Genomic DNA, 20,624 nt, shown 5'->3' with positions numbered 1-20,624 from the left:
CTATTCTGGGCCTTTTGTGATTTCCTATTTCTGTGGATTGTATTCTGTAGGATTGTAATTCCTATCTCTGTGAAGAATATTTTTGATATTTTATAGGAATTGCATTGAATCTGTAGATTGCTTTGGGTAGTATGGATATTTTAACAATATTGATTCTTCTAATGCATGAACATGGATACCTTCCATGTTATGTCTTCTTCAATTTCTTGAATCAGTGTTTTATAGTTTTCATTGTACAGATCTTTCACTTCTTTGATTAAGTAGATTTCTAGGGTTTTTTGTAGCTATGGTAAATAGAATTCCTTTCTGTTTTTTTTTTTTTTTTTTTTTGATTGTTTGCTGTTGGCATATAGAAATGCTACTGATTTTTGTGTATTGATTTTGTATCCTGCAAATTTACTGAGTTTGTTTATTAGTTCAAATAGATTTTTAGTGAAGCTTTGAGGTTTTCTAACTATAAGATAACATCTGCAAGCAAGAATAAATTTCTTTCTTTCTATTTAAATGCCATTTCTTTCTTTCTCTTGCCTAATTGCTCTGACTAGGACTTCCAGTACAATGTTGAATAGAAGTGGTAAAAGTGGGAATCTTTGTCTTGTTTATCAATTTTATTTTCTTAAAGACTCAGCTTTTTATTTCATTGATTTTCACTATTATTTTTGTTTTCTATTTTAATTTTTACACTTTTATTTCCTTTCTTAATTTTAAAATTAATTTTTATTTCCCTTCTTCTACTTGATTTTCTTTACCTTTTCACTCTGGAAGAGGTATTTTGTAGAGTGTTGCTCAAGTTGTCTTTTTTTCTGATACTTCCTCATATTTTGATTCAGATTATGATTTTTGGCAGCAATATCACAGAAATGACAGAGCTCTTCTCAATGTATCCTATCAGGAGTAATTAGGTATTATTTACCCCATTATCAGTGATATTTATTTTGATCACTTGGTTAAAATAGTGTCCGTCAGGTTTTTGCTCTGCAAAGTTACTATTTGCAATTTAAAAGTATTTTGTGGGGGAAAAATTGAAGACTATATAATTATCTACTTCCCATCAGACTTTTACTAATTTAGCATCCATTGATTCTTGCCTGAAATAATTATACTGTGATGGCTGCCAAATGCTGACTTTCTAATTGCATCATTTGTTCTACATGTAGGTCATTGAAACCTTCCTATAAAGAAGGTGACTTTCTTTTCTTTATTTATTCATTTATACCAGTATGGACTCAAATTCTTATTTTATTCTATGTACTATGATCCACTGCCATCATTATTTGTTTATTTGCTGTAATTGTTTCAGATTTGGTCAGTGGGAGCTTGTTCATGTTGGCTTCTGAATCCATTTGACATGTCGCTATCATTTTTTCTGTACTTATTTTTAAAACACTTAATTCATGATATCACAAGATGTTCCAGGCTCATCTTTTACTTTCCCTAACCCAGCCTGGAGATCAGCCATTTCTTCCAGGAGCCCTATTTTTTTTTTTTTTTCAGTACTCTAATATGCAATGAATAAAAAGGCAGAAAACTCAGAATTACAATAAACGTTAGGCTATTTCAGAACACCAGCTTTTCACACCTATTTTCTTAGCATACAGCAGCTCAAAAACCATACATTAAGCATAGTTTGAATTGTCCTGAAGTTACATTCTGAAGGGATTGTAACACTTAAGAACTGACAATATTAAGAAGGCAAAAGCATTCTAACTCAGCGCACAAGACTTCTTCATCTACAAAATGTGAGAATGTCAGTGTTTTATTTGCTACAAGGATAAGGAGGGACATATCAGCGAAATAAATTTGATAATATGATTTACAGTTCATTACAACTGATTTTCCTAAACTCACAACTTTCACATTTGGCTGAGTGAAACAGAAAAAAACAAAACAACAACAACAAAAAAACAAAAAGTCGGAACTTTCACTAGTTTTAAGTAGGCCAACTCACATAATCCCTCCAAATGAGAGCGTTTAAATGAGAATGAGTACATTTTTCTAGCTGGGAGAATATTTTCCTTAATTAAGTGAGTTTAAATAATTTACCCATAGTGATGAATAAGCCCTTGGGCCAGGCTCTGGAGAGATGCTAAAGTCGTACTGGAAATTTATGAAGTCTAAATGAACCCTTTCTCTCCAGCTTCAGACTTAAATAAGGTGTGAAGTGTCAGGGATGTGCATGGAACCTTCAAAAACTGACATTTGCATCCGTGTTCTTCCCCTTTCCATCTCCTGCGACACAAAATATACGGAAATACAAGTGCTTGGTACTACAGGATTTTGAGGCTTGGAAGTCCAATAGTAAGCACGCTGTATCGCTTGTCGAAGGGGATCACTTTCTAAATAAACATCACCAGAAGAATCTCTTCAAAGGAGAATGAAGTCACTCTCCCTCCCCAGAGGCTATGAGGGAAAAGGGAGACACGTATTTCCCCTATTTGCACGTGGGATCTCCCTTTCTCTGCCTTGGGAGGTGGCTGGGAGAAAAGGCAACGCTTAGTCCTCCATGGCAAAGTCTTTGGTCTTCTCCTGGTCTCCCACTTTGTAGCGCAGCAGCACGCGCAGGCGACGGGGGTTGTCCCGGGAAGGCAGCAGCGTGATCTCTCTGAAACGTCCGTGTCTTGCTCCACTTGGACCGGCTCGTTCAGGTAGAGGAGCGCCTGTTTCCAGTGCGTGGCCAGGTGAAAAGGCGAGGTGGACAGCGGCAGGGATTTCCCGACTCCCCTCCAGGGAAGGTCACCGGGAACCAGATGGCAAAGCCGTGCATGGGCGCCGAGCCATAGCAGCTGCAGCGGAGGCGCCTGCCCACTCCGCTCTCCAGCTCCCGAGCCCGGCGCGCGCGGGGAGAGCTCTAGCTGGGCAAAGCGCTGCGGCGGGGCCGGCACGTCCTCGCCGGACAGTCCCTGCACCACGATCTCCGAGAGGCCCAGGAGGCGGCGCGTGGCGAAGCCCTGCAGGCAGCTCGTGTCCACCCCACAGCGCTGCTTCTCCAGGCTCCAGAAGCCCAGGCGCCATTCCAGCATCTGGTCGCTGACAGGGGCTGTGACGAGCTCGGCGGAGGCCGCAGGAGAAGACCGTCCCTTCGGCCGCTTGGTTCGCGCGTGGAGGACGGAGCTCAGCATGGCCTCGTGCAGGAGTCCGTAGCCCAGCCACCTGCTCCGGCAACTCCACAGTCCCCACCGGTCCCGGCAGGAGGTGCACCCGGTCCTCCAGCCCGTTGAAGCGCACCACCTCCCCGGCCTGTTGCCAGATGGCGCTGGCCTTTACGCGGCGGGCGCCGGCCTGGGCACACAAGATGCTCAGAATGCCGGTGTTCGCGCCCACGTCCAGTACCGTTTTGCCTCTCAGTGCTGCGCAGCTCCGCAGGATGCCCAGGCGGTAGGCATCGGTACGGACGCGGTCTGCGATCATCTCCTCGTGGACGCAAACGTCCGAGTAGCACTCGTAGTACAGCTGGTCCCGCTCCGCTTAGTCCTCCCGGGTCGCTCCAGGGCCGCCTCCCGCTCCGCGCCGTCTTCCTCTTCAGTTCCCTCCCCTCCTTCGCCGCCACCCCTCCCCCGACTCAAGCTTTCTTTTCTTGGGCTGTGACATCTTGGCCGCTCCGACCTCCTATTTTTTTTTTTTTAACTGGAGAAAGATGTTTAGAAATCTGGATCCGAATACAAAAATTATCCAGGTGTAGTGGTGTGTGCCTGTAATCCCAGCTACTCCGACGGCTGAGGCTGGAGAATTGCTTGAACCCAGGAGGCAGAGATTACAGTGGGCCAAGATCATGCCACCACACTCCTACCTGGGTGATAAAGTGAGACTGTCTCAAAAAAAAAAAAAAAAATCGAATCTGGGGTCTGTTTGTAGGCTTTTCCAAGAAGACATATTATATATATATTTATATAAATATATGCAAAAAGTATATAACATGTAATACATATAGCATATATAATATACATAACACAAAACATTAAGTATAATTTACATATTACATATATGTATATAATGTATATTTTACATTATATTAATATATAACATGCAAAATATATTGAAATAGTTTATAATGTATATGTATGTGTATACACCCACACAGCCACAACATACATACATATACACACACATGAATATATACACACATATTATATATATTTGCACACCTGCAAATATATATACACACACACACACACACGTTGTGATAGCTAATTTTATGTGTCAGCCTGACTGGGTTAAGTGACAGGCCCATGGCTGGTAGAACATTTTTTCTGGGTATGTCTGTGAAGGTGTTTGCAGAAGAGATGAGCACTTAAGTCAGTGGATTGAGTAAAGAAGACCAGCCCTTGCAGTGTGGGTGAGCATCATTCAGTACATTGAGGGCTCACCTGAACAGAACAAAAAAGTGGAGGAAGGACGAATTCTTATCTTCTCTTCTTGAGCTGGAACGTCCATCTTCCACTGCCCTCAGACATCAGAACTCCTGCTTCTCAATCCTTTGAACTCCAGGACTTGTATCTGCACACCAGCAGCCCCTGGTTCTTGGGCCTTAAGCCCTAGATTGGGAGTTACACCATCGACTCCCCTGGTTCTCAAGACTTCAATCTCAGAATTGCACCACCAGCTTTCCTGGGATTCCAACTTGAAGATGGCATATCATGGGACTTCTAGGTCTCCATAATTGCATGAGCCAATTTCCATAATAAATCTCTTCATATGTCTATACATATATATCTTATTGTTTGTTTCTTTGGAGAACCTAATACAGATATGCACACTCATATGTGTGTGTGTGTGTGTGTGTGTGTGTATGTTTCTCTGTGTATGTTTTTATCTTCAAAATCATGAGTTTATACTGGTAACTCAAATTACAGATATCACAGGCTCTGTGCTAGTGTTCCCTTATTTGTAATTCCATTCAACAGTGAGAAACCTGACTCATTATTTGCAATATATTTGCTTATCTACCCCACCTTCGAATGCACATAGTGTTGAAATTGCTAACCTATATTACTATGAAAAATGAACCTACTAGACAGAATCCAACATTTGTTCATATTATTTTTATCTTTAGCCCTTGGTTGTATAATCAAAATACTGTGTTCCAAGGTTAATTCAATTCTGCCTCACAGCTCCCTCTTAACTGTGGTCAAGTTATTCGTTTGAAATACAGTAAGAGGCCAGGTGTGGTGGCCCACGCCTGTAAAATCCAACGGTTTGGCAGCCGAGGCAGGTAGAATACTTGAGGTCAGGAGTTTGAGACCAGCTTGACCAACATGGTGAAACCACATCTCTACTAAAAATACAAAAATTAGCTGGATATGGTGGCACATGCCTGTAATCCCAGCTACTCGAGAGGCTGAGGCAGGAGAATTGCTTGAACCTGGGAGGTGGAGGTTGTGGTGAGTTGAGATTGTACCACTGCACTCCAGCCTGGACGACAGAGTGAGACTCCATCTCAAAAAATAATAATAATAATAGTAATAACAAGGTTTATTTGTGTTTGTATTCTGTTGTAATTTCTTCTCTCCCCTCCCTTCCAATTTTCATTCCTTATATTTACTTGGCTTTGTAATATGTGAGACAATGCTTCTAAAAGTTTTGAGACAAAACAAAAATTAAAAAGAATTCCCATCTTCCCCATTGTTTCCACTCATACCTTGTATATAATATCTCACTGTTTCTAGTTTATCCTTCCTATGTTTCTTTTTGTACAAACGAGGACATGTATTTCTTTCTTTTTTACATGAGAAGTAGCATACCATAGTCTTTTGTACTTTACTTTTTTTGCTTAATAATATATTCTAAATCCTTAGACTGGGCATGATGGCTCACGCCTGTAATCCCAGCACTTTGGGAGGCTGAGGCTGGCAGATCACCTGAGGCTGGGAGTTCAAGACCAGCCTGACCAACATGGAGAAACCCCATCTCTACTAAAATAAATAAATAAATAATAATAATATATACTAGAAATATTTCATAATACTTCATAGTATTCCCCATTCTTTTTCATAGCTGCATAGTATTCCACTGTTTGGATATAACATAGCTTATTCAGCAAGTTCTACATATGAGCATTTAGATGGTTTCCAATCTTTTGCTATGATAAACAATGTTCTGATGTGTAATCTTATACCTGTATATTTTCTTTTTTTTTTTTTGAGATGGAGTTTCGCTCTTGTGACCCAGGCTGGAGTGCAATGGCGCGATCTCGGCTCACTGCAACCTCCGCCTCCTGGGTTCAGGCAATTCTCCTGCCTCAGCCTCCTGAGTAGCTGGGATTACAGGCAGGCTCCACCATGCCTAGCTAATTTTTTAAATTTTTAGTAGAGACAGGGTTTCACCATGTTGACCAGGATGGTCTCGATCTGTTGACCTCATGATCCACCCACCTCGGCCTCCCAAACTGCTGGGATTACAGGCGTGAGCCGCCGTGCCCAGCCCATATGTTCATATTATTGGAGGTATAGCTTCAGAGTTCATTTCTAGATGTGAGATTGGTAGATTAAAGGGTAAATGCATATGTATTTTTTTTAGATATCAGAAAATTCCCTTATAATATGGCTGTACCAGTTTGCATTCCCATCAATAACATATAAAAACATCTGATTTTCTATAGCCACACCAATAGAAAGTGTGATCATACAAAACCCACACTCTCAACATAAGTAGAAGACAAAGCGCCCACTTCAAATTGCCTATAAGAAAACAAACAAAACAAAAACAACCCAGCAGTCTTTCACACTGCTCCTAGAAGCCTCTGTGGTCAGCAAGGGTAGTCTGTGGAAAGACTTTATGAAAGAGAAAAAAGCTGTCCTAACACAGTCCTCAAATTGCTCCAGAACCGTTGCCAGAAGTAAGAGTCTGCTGTAAATACGAAAATGCTGAAAAGGTGTCCTTGTAGACCAGAGCACTAACTACATGCACTACCTTTAGGAAAGGGGCATAAATATAATGTGATCTGAGTTGACAGCCTTTGAAAGTGTAGCTTCTGAAAGAGGAGGGCAAAAAGGAAGGAGAGCCATCCTTTGATAATAGAATGGTAGAATAAAAAAAGTTGTGGAATGTTTTGAGACAAAACAAGAATTAGAAGGAATGCAACTCCTCTCCCCTCCACAGCTTCCATTATAGGTCAGCCTCTAGCATACACAGCAAGTTGGCGTACGCTAGAGTGTGGTTCTGGATGAGAAAACAAAATATCTATCACAGTAGGAGACTTATAAATAGGAAGAAAGTGGAGAGTTGATGAACATACTGGGATAACTAAACTAGAAAGCTGAAAAGATTATATTGAGCCAAAAAATATGCCTGAATTAGTGATTTAAGAAGCTTCCATGGAGATGAGTGACTCAGGTAAAGTGAAGGAGATTATTAGAAATCAAAAGATCAATAAAACCAGAGGCATGGGTGTGTTATAAGGAGTCATCCTTGTCAATGTGAAGTAATTATGAATACTACCAGATTGTAGGATGGTTGGGAGACACTGAGCCAGGTTCCAAAGCCCTCAACAGACAGAGGTGACCAGAAAGTAGGGGGATTGCAATAACAAGGAGTGGAAGATCATACAGTGGGTTTGAACGTCCAAACAAATCTCTGTTAGGCAAAAATCTCTCTCATTGCTCTTTCACTCCACATACTACCAGGCATAGAGGTAAAGCTGGTGCCCTATTTGATTTATCATTGCTATTTGCAGGCCAATCCCCCTTCCTTTCCACAAAACCTTTCCTTCGAGTCACATGTCATCAGAAGGTAGCACCTGCTATCTTCTTGTTTGCAGTCATCTTCAGACGTACAAACCACTCTATCTCATTTCTTGAAGATTTTAGCCCCTGGAAAGTAACACTCTCTAACATTAATTCCCATGCTTCTTGATTTCAGTATCAATTAAGATGTTCCATGGCCTCCTCTACCCCAATACTTCCGTCCACCATTTTACTTCAACTTCTCACACCATAGTTCTGTCCAAACCCTTGCATCATCAAAATCTAGAAGGCTTGTTTTAGTTTAGTGTCAACTACAATAACATAACACATCGATCTCCAAAATGTTAGAACTCATACATGACAGTTTATTTCTTCTTCACATGAAGTTTAAAGTGGGTGGTCCTGATCAGCAGACAGCTCTCCTCAAAGCTATGACTCAAGCTCCTTCCTTTTTGTGGTTCTGTTATCTTTAGCATGTGAATTATTAGGTTGCTGCACTCGCCTTCATCAACTCAGTGTAGGGAAAGAGGTAAGGAGGATTGCATATGGGAATGTTTTAGGGCCAGACCTAGAAATGCCAAACATCTCTGACATGTTCCTTTGGCCAGAACCCAGTCCTATGTCCACACTTAACTGCAAGGGTGCCAGGAAATGTGTCTAACTTTGTGCCCAAAATGAAGGGGAACTGTATTTGTAGACAGCTTTGTCCTCTGGTCACCAATTCTGTTTTACTCTCAATAGAGGCATTCTTATTTCTCACTACTGCATATTACCATTCCAGTTCACTCTAAATAGCACCCCAAGTGTAACGATGACATGACTCCATTAAGGCCTACAAAATACTGATCCTGTTACTCATTGTTTCTTACCACTCATATGTCTTCACTTCCCTTCTCACATAGCTTAAATTCTATGGTCCATCATTTTAATCACTCCCTTGTGCACATGCTCAACTCACGTCATCAAATTCACCTGGGAACACCCACTCATGATTAAATCTGAGCAACTGCTTTTTTCTGAGACTGTATCTAGAAAGCTAAATATGACTGCAGAAAAACTCAGAACCAAGCTTGTTGATTACACTCTAAATTCAAGAGCACTTACCTCACTGGGCCTTTAACATCGCCTGCTAATTTACTAAATGTCCCTAGTCCTTCCTTCTCTTCCTCTCTTCAAACATAACACCTCTTCATGTGCCATCATTTTCATAATGACCTTGATGTATATGTCCCTGAGAAAACAGAAGAAATGTGAAGAAAATTTCCAAAAGCTACCACCATGGGCATCTTCAACTCACCTGCAACAGTTGCCTCTATCTACAGAAGCCCTACATGCTTCCATCTAAGGCCAATCTCTCCACCTGTGCACTAAAAGGAGCTAAAACTTACTAGGCACTTACCCCGTGGCTGGCACTATTCTAAGCTCTATGTGTATTAACTTAATTCTCGTTGCAATCCTACGAGGCTGGTACTGATTTTAGGCCCACTTTACACATAGATAACTAAGGTACATTGACAAGAAACATTCCTCGACTCCTGAAGCTGAGAAATGCCAGGGCTCCGATTTTTCTCCAGAATCCACGCTCTTCACCAAGGAGAATTATAGGGAAAACATTTGACATTTTAGTAAATTACCCTACCAGAGTGGACAGTTACTCTTTTTAAAAAAAAGGGTTGTGTGGGAGGACTGAGATGGAAGACATGACAACAAGAAGCAAGAAAAACACCTTCACCACCTCTTAACAATGAGTCATATTTATAAAAGTAAACCAGTCACCGCTGAAATAGGCTGCAAAGGAAGCAGTACCTTCAGGAAAGTGGTTGTTTTTAGTTTCGACAAGGAGGAAGAAACACTCAGGACAGGTGGGAGGAAAATGAGGCATTCGCACATTGGCATTAACCAAAGCAAACAGGGCTAGGCTGTGATGAGACAAAAACTATTCATGTTCAAGTGTTCCTAGAATAGTGACAGTGATAGTGGGCTAAATAGTATAACACTCAGATTTCTACGGTGAGCAGGTATAACTTGCTGTGACAAACGCACATCAGTCTCAAGAGGAAATGCAATACAACCTTTGCAATCAAAGTACAATCTCATAGGATAGCTTACCGTGAGCAAAAATAAAACCACTCAACCTCATAAAGGATACACAGTAAATATAAGTCCTATAAGAAAGTGTCTTTACCCTCAGCAAGCCTACTGTGTATATTTTCTTCAAGGTAAATGACTGTTAAATAGTATTTCTGCTTTTACCCTTATCTAAATAAGATACCAAGTTCTCACTATTATAAACCTATTTTATGCTCACTGATTCTAATGTGATCAAGCAGAATAGTCTAGAGCTTATAACTTTCACTTCTACACAGAACACATGACATAGTCTAGCCCGTACTCCAAGCCTTTCCTCCTACGACCATCCTGCCATTATAATCTCACCTATTAGGGCTTTCTCAGTCCCTTCCTGTCTTGTCTCCCTCCCTGCCACTCAGCTGCTTAACAAACACAGCTTAAGCACTCATTATATTCAGGGTTGTAACACTTATAACTTTACCTTCTTTCTCTCAATAAATATATAGTTTGGGCTTCCTGTAGTAAAGTATAAGCAACTTGAGGGCAGACACTTGTAGTTCTCTTGGTAAGCTCACATTTAGCACATGGCAACTTACACAAAGGACGTGCTCAGCTTTTTTTCTGAATAGCTGAGCCAGTGTTACCATTGCTATCCCAGGAAGCACCAGGTTACTGAAGAGCAGAGTAGGCCCTCACATTTAACAAATGAATGAATGAATAGGTGGATATGTGCCTACTCTTAGAACTTTTAGGAAAGTTCAAAGAATTTCCTAATATTAGAAACTATTAGGAAATTATTGTTAGTACTGCTAGTTGTGATGACTGTGGTTAAGGAGAAAAAAAATTATTTTGAGAAATACAAATTAAAGTCTTTCCAGTGAAATGCCATGAAACATGTGAAATTTAAAGTACTTCAACAACAAAACAGATAAAGCAAAATGACAAAATAAACGTTGCTAAAATAAACCTGGTTATATTCTGTACAACTAGTACAACTTAGTCTAGTTTAACATTTAAAATGTAATTGGCAAGATGACGCGAATATGGTAAGAACCTAGAAGTTAGTCAGATTGCCTTCAGGTGAATCAGTCACAAGTAATATAGGCACTCTAATAGGAAAGGATATGACATGCTTGAGAAGGTACAATATAGTATAATTTTAAAGTGACTGAAAATTATTCACACTAGTACAACCAAGGGACAGCATTCTGAACTGCTTATAGGAGGCAGGTAGGGAATCTCCTATTTAGAAATAAAGTAGTCGCGTTTAAGAATAAATTTCAAATACTAAATAAGACAAAAAAAATGGGAACATTTATTTCTATTAAGGGAAAATAAATTTTTCTTTACAGATCTTTCAACTTTTCTTATTTTACATGTAAAATCAGTATGTTCCCTGTCATAAATATAAATAAATATTACAAAAGAATAAGATTTACAAATTTGACATCTCACTTCAGAAATAAGAAATAATCTTTTCTTATGTTAATATTGTATTATCTCTGGATACTTTTAAAGATATTAAGTCAAAGAAGACACCTTTCACAGGCTTCTTCCAAACTGTATTTGTGCAATAAAGGAAGACTCGGTCTTTCATTCTATATCCCTCCCTTGTCACTATCAACACTCCTGTTTCACCAGCATGTTTTACCTTTAAAATATTTTGCCAACCCATAAGAAAAGATGAAAATGACTTATAGCCAAGAATTACTTTATAATGTGGTTCATCTCTCTTTAGCAGCTTTGCTTAGAAGAGACTGAATTGGGTTTTTATTTGCTTTTGATATCCAAATGTTTTTCATTTTTTATTTCTTTTATAAGTATAAATAACATTACAGACCTTGTGGGGAAAAAAAAATCACTTTTCTTTTCCTCATGCTCCCATTCTAAATATGAACAAATGTCTATGCTTTCCTACACTTTTAGGAATGGAATCATTCTCAATTCTGCAAGTTGTTCTATTTTTAAGAGGCTTAGGTGTGCTAAGAATGTGAATCCAAGACTGTTTCTTTTCTCTTGCTTTGTTGACATTCTTAACACATCTGAAAGACAATGAAAGCATCCTAAACGAAGAGCATGACTGCATTTATTGTGTGCAATCTGCAAGTAGGTCTAAGCAACTAGAAACAGTCTGTGTACTTGTGTACATTTTCTTCTTTACTCTTCTTTGGCTAAGTCAGCCAGCCCATGGTTACTAGCGTCCCAAGCAAAACTGTCAATGTGAAACACTTGTGGCCTGAAAATTTAAAAAAAACAAAAAGTTAAAATCAAAATGATTTTATTTACTAGTGATAAACATTAGTTTTTAGTTACTATGTGATAAGTCACCAAAAATAACTTGTTACTTTGGGGTGCAAAAAGAGATTAATAAGTGATAGAGTATGGATGACATTCTACAGGTGGGGTTTATAAGCTACAGCGACAACTAAAATATGACACGGAGATTTTAGTTTCTTGAGATGAATAGTGGCTAAGATAGAATGAAAGGTACACTCAGATCAAAAGTGAATGGATTGCTAAGTTTGGGAGATGTTAAAAAATATATAAAAATAAATGAAAATGTAAAAGTCAATAAAAATGCCTGAATACTACATGTGGAAGAGAAGATTAAGAGATGAAGACACTCAGAAAGTTTTACAGATACATTTATATCAAGTTATTTTTGTGTGATCATTTTATATGAAGATATAAGAGATGTCTTTTACACAAGGAGGGGAGCATCACACAATGGGGTCTGTGTGTGGGGGGGAACTAGGGGAGGGACAGTGGGGGATGGGGAGTTGGGGAGGGATAACATGGGGAGAAATGCCAGATATAGGTGATGGGGAGGAAGGCAGCAAACCACACTGCCATGTATGTACCTATGCAACAATCTTGCATGTTTTTCACATGTACCCCAAAACCTAAAATGCAATAATATATATATATATATAAAGTATTTGTGATATAAAAAAATCTATAAACACGGCCTATAAAAGGATATCTTAGTACATATTATAATTTTTCTTAAACATTGAAAACTCAAAAAGCCACCAAGCAAAAGGAGAAATAAATACAATATAAGGTAGGTCAATTATCTCATGATGCAAATTACCATAATGAAGGCATTCTCTTTAAGTCCTACTATGTCATCCCTTCCTCCCAAATATTTGTGGCATTATAGCATCTAAGCATTACAATAAACTGAGTGCAAAACACAAGATGAGATGATGAGTCATAGAAATGAGAGAGTCAATGTGTTAGTCATTTATTCAATAAAGAAAAAACAACTCTAGTGACAGTAGAGACTTAACCCTCTATTATCCTTTAAAAGTCATGGAGAACCCCCTAGACAAAGGTGTTAATGGATATTTTGCAAGATTCAGAAATGTGATTTTATTAAACCATTTATACCTTTTATAATTTACCAGAAAATCTTATTTCTGAGGTACCACCAGTCACAATTAAATGGTGAAACACCACACTGAGTGCTTTGTTGCGTTTGTGTGCATTACAACAGCTGAATAGTAGAGAAGGAAAAAAATGATTGAATTGAATTATATAATTGTCATTTCAATCCAAAAACAAAATCAGGCATTTGCTTACACTCCCATCCCTAAACTAAAATTTATCATACAGAACTAACTCTTCTAAAAGAAAGAAATAAATCCTTTGATAGGCAAACATGAAGAATCATTAAATGAAACCACATTATCACTTGCACATTAACTATATCCCCCGTCTTAATGAAGATCAAATATTTAATTAAATCAATGTGAAATCAGGAGGCTAGCCAAACATATGTAAAGCTAACTCTTACCCTCGACAGCTTATACTTCCAAAATAAGGCAAGTGGAGTGTTTTTATGTGCGCACAAAAAAGGCAAATTCTTTCTTAGGAGTTTGCATGAGTTTCCCTCTAATTCAGAAAATAAGCAATTAAGTTTACTGCAAAACCCCAAAATACAATTCTAAACAAACACCGTAGTCTCCTTATCTGTGGTTTCAGTTACCCTTAGTCAACCACAATCTGAAAATAGGTGAGTACAATACAATAAGACATTTTGACAAAGAGACAGAGAGAGACCCCATTCACATAACTTTTGCTACAACAGATTGCTCTAATTGTTCTACTTTATTATCAGTTGGTGCTAATCTCTTACCGTGCCTCATTAATAAATTAAACCGTATCTCATAGGTATGTACATACAGGAAAAGAAACAGCATATATAGGATTAGGTACTATCTGTGGTTTCAGGCATTCACTGGGGGGTCTTGAAACATTCCCCCAAGGATAAGCAGAAGTTACTGTATTCCCTCCTTCTATGTTCCAGCACTTTGTGTCCTTAATAGGACATACAAGTATCACAGCCAATCACTTTACCAAAGTATGTAAAAAAAACTGATGAAAGCCAAGAGACAGCATCTCGTAAACTTACACATCCTGCTACCTCCCGCCCCCCAACCAATCCCTACTCCCACCAATCCAGGGAGCCTCAAAGCAGCTTTGGTAAACTGATAATACTCTATACATTGATAATTTATAACTTGATATATTGATAATAGTATTTCAAAAGGAAAGTTGGAACAAATACAAGAGAATACATAAGATTGGTGGTTTAATTTTTTTAGAGCAGCTTTGCTGAAGCTTTCATACCAGCTCACTTTAAATGACTTAGAACTAACTCTGTGAGTTTTTGCTAGGCTCTAAATCACATTCCTAAAAAGTTTTTAATATATCTGGAGAAAAAGTTATGTTTTACTATATTTGCTATTGTGACAGCTAGAATATTTTGATGCTATTAAACAAATGCCTGTAAAAATTATTAATCACTCCCCGGACCTAATAGTCAAATATTTTTCTAAAAGACTGGCTCATTTAGTGAGTTAAAGAATATTTACATACTTTAACTTATAATATGCTTAAGTAATATTGTTAATTTAAGAAGAAAGGAAAGTTGTGGAGGGTAAAAAGTAGATAGGTCAAATCATGCAAATAATTAAATCAGACAATTTAATAACAGCATTAAAATATAGTTTTCTTATTAGTTAATAGGCATTAGGGCAGCTTAGAAATAACTCAAGTTTGCATAAACTCCACAACTGGTTTTCTGAACAGTTAAATCTACAAAACAGAAGAGGGTAGATTTAAATCATTCTCTGTCTACAGGACACATCAGAGCCAATCCTGACATTTATACTTAATGTTATGTGTATTCAATGGAGATTAGATATTTTAAATAATACTGATGTGTGTGTGTGCTGTTGCTGTTTTAATATCTGAGTGCTCACTATGTGCCAAGCAATGTTCTAAGCACTTGACAGGTGACTCATTTGATCCTTACTATAAACACATGAGGTAGGTACTGTATTTCCCCCATTTTACAAATAAGAAAACTGAGGCATAGAGAGGTTAAATTACTCACAGTCAAATAACTCCTAAATGGTAGACTCAGGATTCAAACTGAGCCGTCGGGCTCCAGAGCCTGCTGTCTTAACCACTGGGCTGTTTTAAGCTGGACTGGCATCTATCCACAAATAGAACTGAGGAAAAGGCCTAATCACAGGCAATTTCACAGTATGTTTGAGGTTGACTTTTCCTAGATTTCTCTGCTTCTGTACAATACAGAGACACTACTGTAAATTATACTGAGTGGAAAAAAGGGTGAGTGGATCAATAGATCACAAAATGAGACTTCAATTCACTTTCCTTTGAAATGTGCCTTTGAACATATTGAGAAAAAAGAAACATGAAGTCTGCTCATCCAGGATAGTAATTATAGACAAAATGAATAAAAAGATGCCAAAAATTAAATAAAGCTAAGAGAGTTATCTACTGATACAGTACCAAATTTTACTGAAAAGAAACTAGGAATAAATTTTAAAAATCATCAGAATTTCTGCTCACCCTGATTTTCCATAGTCCAATGACTAGAATTAGGGTACCACTTAATACAGTACAAGCAAGAAACCCTTGAAGGGGAAAAGATATGGTAACACAGTTAATAGAAACATGAGTAATTAAAGATTATATTATGGCTTCACAATGACATACATACTGGTTATGAAGTGAGTTAAAACATAGGAGACATTAATTGCATTTTATATATGGCTTCCTTATGTCACAAGTTTTTGACAAATGCATGTTTTATTTGTCCTGTTTTCTTTGAAAGAAAAAGGAAGAAAGATATTTAGAGTATCACAATGCTCAAATAAAATTTTCTGGACAGGTTTGAGGGGATTCTAAAGTGTTTCAACCCAACCGTGCTTGATTTTACATGTTTTCATCATTGAGCATTCAAATATCGTGACAGAATTATGTTATTTTAGAGCTAGAAAGTATCTTAGAGTTCACTTTTATTTTTTAGATGAGTAAACTGAGTCTTGGAAAGAAGGAAGTTACATATTAACACAGTGGTTAATGGGAAGGACATTTACTTAGTTTATAGTAGAGATAACAGATATGTAGGCATTTCTCCATCACAGGAAATATGCCTGTACTATTATCATCTGAGCTTAAAGGGCAAAATATCTTTGCTTTGCCTACAGAATATGCTTTTCAGTGTTCAGTCTATTGTAGATTAAATTTCATTTTAAAAAGTTATATTCACTTTTAAGGTTCAATGTGCTGTTTTGAGCTGAACAGCAAATAATTGGTCAAATAAGTTGGTCAACATCAAATCACTTTTATAGCTTACACAATCTTTTTTCTCAAATGCATCCATTTGCCCCTTTCTCTAACTATCCTCGTTCTCCCTTTCCTCACCAACACCGCCCCCCACCCCCACTACCACCAACTCTGCCCAATGTCCCTGGACTCAACTCTGTAGGTCTATACTACAAAGGAAATGATAGATGATGCTAGAAAAGCAACTGAAGCTCACGTGACTAATGAGTGTGTTTGACTTCAAATCAGCAAAATAGAGACACTGTACAATTGCACTGCCATATGGAAATGTCATTTAAAAAAAACAGCTCATTCTACCACAGGTAAGTTTTTACAGTATTTTACTTTATAAGTTTATTTAACTGGTCCTTTAACATTGTATCACTAACTTAAAAAGCCTATCCATGAAATAAACCACAGCTCCTAAAAAATTTTGGGTTTCTCTTCCCGTCACCAGTTCCCACTAATTCCACCATTTTCAATATCTTATTTCTTATTTGAATGATAAATCAAGATAGGAAATTCAGAGTGATCTAGAACATCTGGATGAAAGAAGTAAGAGGCTATTCCTAGAACAATGATCAACACATATACATAGTTCTAGAAGAAAGTGTAGAGGCTGATGGTTTAAAAGAAAACCAGGGCAAAACACAGAAATATGAAAAATAAAATTCTACGTATCTTTTCAGTAACTTAATGAGAGCATATTATCTCCCAAATTAGAGACAAACAAAACTTTCAGGTTCAAAGGCAACTGTTTATAATTTCAAAATCACTTGATAGCTTGTTTCCAGAGAAGAAAACTGAGACCAGGAAAGGATAAGTCAAACACTTTATTGCCAGAGAAAAACTTACTTCTAGCCCCAGATTTAGGCCACAATTTTAACCGTTTGTAATATTTTCAGTAAAAATACCTGATACTCTTCAAGCAAAATTTACATTAGGCAGATACTACATTAATATAGAGAGTATCATCTCTACTCCCAAAGAACCCAAGTTAGAATTCTACCTACCTACCTACCTACCTACAACAACTGGAGTTACCTAGATGATGCAGTGAGCGAAGATTGTGCCACTGCACTCCAGGCTGGGTGACAGAATGAAACTCTGTCTCAAAAGTCAAAAACAGAGAGTTCTAAAAATAGCAAGGGAAAAGCATCTAGTCACTTATAAAGGAACCCCCATCAGATTAACAATGGATTTCTGAGCAGAAACCTTACAGATTAGGAGAGAATGGGATGATATACTCAAAGTGCTGAAAGAAAAAGACTACCAGTCAAAGACACTAAACTTAGGAAGTTATCCTTCATAAATGAAGGTGAAATAATATCTTTCCCAGACAAAAGAAAGCTGATGGAATTCATCACCATGAGATGGGTTACAAGAAATGCTTAAGGGAGTGCTATACCCAGAAGAGAAAGAATAATACCTACAATTGTGAAAACAAAGCAGAAATTTTTAAAAAAACCACTGGTAGATCAAACACACAAAGAAGAAAAAATTAAAATGTTATGGCAGAAAAGCTCCACATCACAGTAATAAGAGAGAACAAAAGGAACAAAACAAACAGAAATCAATTAATGACAGGAATAATCCCTCACCTAATAACAACCCTGAATGTAAACAGATTAAACTTTCCTTTTAAAAGGTGTATACTGGCTGAATGGATGAAAAAAACACAATCCAACTATATGTTTCTTTCAAGAAACTCATCTCATCTGTAAAAACACATTGTGACTGAAAGTAAAGAGATGGCAAAAGATACTGCATGCTAACACAAACTAAACGCAAACAGGATTAGCTATATTTCTATCAGATAAAACAGAGTTTAGGTCAAAAACAGTAAAAAGAGACAGACAAGGTCATTACATAATTGACAGAGATCAGTTCAGCAACAGGATATAACAATTCCAAACATGCATGCACCCAGTCCTGGAGCACCTAACCATATAAAGCAAATATTGTCAGATGTAAAGGGATAGACTCTAATACAGTAATTGTTCAGAACTTCAGCCTCCCACTGTCAGCGTTAGCTCATCTGAACAAAAAGTTAATAAAGAAACATCGGATTTAAACTGGCTCATTTGAACAAAAAGTTAATAAAGTAACATTGGATTTAAACTGCATATTAGACCAAATGGACCTATTTTCTCAATGGCATATGAAACAATCTCCAGAATAGAACATATGTTAGGATACCAAACAAGTCTCAATAAATGTGAAAAAGTCAAAAATAGTATCAAGTATCTTCTCAAACCATAATGAAATTAAACTAGAAATTAACAACAACAGAAACTTTGGAAACTGTACAAATAAATGGAAATTAAACAACATGCTTCTGAATGACCATTAGGTCAAGGGAGAAATTAAGGATGAAATGAAAAAATTCTTGAAAAAATAGAAATGGAAACAGTGTAGCAAAACTTATTAGACACAGCAAAATCAGTGCTAACAGGGAAGTTTACAGCAATAAAGATTACATCAAAAAAGCAGAAAGATTTCAAATAAACAATCATTTGTATCTTAAGGAAACAGAGAAGGAAGAACAAATCAACTCCAAAATTAGAAGGAATGAAATAAGAAAAATCAGAGCACAACTAAACAAAATAGAGACTAAAAAACAATAAAATGAAAACTTGCTTTTTTTGAAAAGATAAACAAAATTGATAAACCAATTGCTTGACTAACCAAGAAAAAAAGAGAGAAGACCCAAATAAAATCAGAAATGAAAAAAGAGACATTACAACTGATACCACAAAAATACAAAATATCAGATACTATTATGAACAACTATACATTGACAAACTGGAAAAGCTAGAGGAAATTAATGCATTCTTGGAGACATGGCCCTATCAAGATTGAGCCAGGAAGAAACAGAAAATCTGAACAGACCAGTAACAAGCAGTAAGACTGAATCATAATAAAAAGTCTCCAACAAAGAAAAGCCCAGGATTGGATGGATTCAAAACTAAACGCTACCAAACATATCAAGGAGAATTAATACCAATCCTCCTGAAACTATTCAAAAAAATTTGAAGAGGAGAAAACTTTCCCTGACTCATTCTACAAGGCCAGCATTACCCTAATACCAAAACCAGACAAGAACGTAACAAGAACAAAAAAACCACCGGCCAATATCCTTGTTAAATATAGACGCAAAAATTCTTAACAAAATATTAGCAAACCAAATCCAACACCATGTCAAAAAATTAGTACACCATGACCAAGTGGGATTTCAACCAGGGATGCAAGGATGATTCGACACACGCAAATCAATAAAACTCTCAACAAACTAGGCAAAGAAGTAACATGTTAACACAATAAAGGTCACACATGACAAACCCATAGCTAATATTCTACTGAATGGGGAAAAGCTGAAAGCCTTTCTTCTAAGAACTGGATCTAAGAGAAATCCTTCTCTTAGATCTATTTTCACCACTTATATTCAACACAGTGCGGGAAGTCCTAGTTTTCATTTCATTGAAGAACCAAGTTTTCATCTGGCTCAGAGAGAATCAAGTTTTCAATTTCATCAACTTGCAACCAGGCAAAAGAAAGAAAAAAAGGCATCGAAACTGGAAAAGAGGAAGTCAAATTGTCCCTCTTTGCTAAAGATATGATTTTATATGTTAAAAAAAAATCCCTAAAGACTTCACCAAAAACTCTTAGATCTGATAACTTCAGTACAGTTGCAAGACACGAAATCAACATGCAACAGTAAACATTTCTATACAGTAATGAGAGAACTGAGAAAGAAATCAAGAAGGCAATCCCATTTACAATGACCAAAAAAATAAATAAATAAAATACCTAGCAACAGATTTAACTGACGAGGTTAAAGACCGCTACAAGGAAAACTACAAAACACAGATAAAAGGCACTGAAGAGGATACAAAGGGAAAGACATCCCATGCTCACAGACTGTAAGAATTATTATTGTTAAAATGACTATACTGCCCAAAGCAATCTAAAAATTCAATACGACCCCTATCAAGATATATCATTTTTCACAGAAATAGAAAAAAAATCCTAAAATTATTGTGGAACCAAAAAAGAGCCCAAATAGCTAACACAACCTGAGCAAAAACAACAAAGCTGGCAGCATCATACTACCTGACTTCAAAATATAAGGTTATAGTAACCAAAACAGCATAGTATTGTTATAAAAACAGGCACACAGAATAATGGAACAGAATAGAGAACCCAGAAATAAATCCACACATTTATAGC

General features: G+C 37.3%; 1 protein-coding gene and 1 pseudogene across 3 annotated transcripts in view; both read right to left on the bottom strand.

The window, feature by feature from the left end:
• Window positions 1–415: 415 nt before the first annotated feature.
• Window positions 416–10,946, bottom strand: LOC135268221 (protein arginine N-methyltransferase 6-like; annotated as a pseudogene).
• A 95-nt stretch (window positions 10,947–11,041) lies between these two features.
• Window positions 11,042–20,624, bottom strand: part of CD55 (CD55 molecule (Cromer blood group)) — a 28,453-nt gene continuing 18,870 nt past the window's right edge. For all 3 annotated transcript variants that reach the window (XM_064360312.1, XM_064360311.1, XM_064360314.1), the window contains one exon: window positions 11,042–11,985. In XM_064360312.1, coding sequence (XP_064216382.1) covers window positions 11,921–11,985 — 65 coding nt within the window. In that variant the 3' untranslated portion in view covers window positions 11,042–11,920. The remainder of the gene's footprint in view (window positions 11,986–20,624) is intronic.

This window comes from Aotus nancymaae, unplaced genomic scaffold (assembly GCF_030222135.1).
Source record: "Aotus nancymaae isolate 86718 unplaced genomic scaffold, 86718_ANA_hifiasm-v0.15.2.pri h1tg000039l, whole genome shotgun sequence".
Classification (NCBI taxonomy): domain Eukaryota; kingdom Metazoa; phylum Chordata; class Mammalia; order Primates; family Aotidae; genus Aotus; species Aotus nancymaae.
The sequence above is the reverse complement of the archived record's forward strand: the minus strand, read 5'-3'. Positions and strand labels throughout refer to the sequence as shown.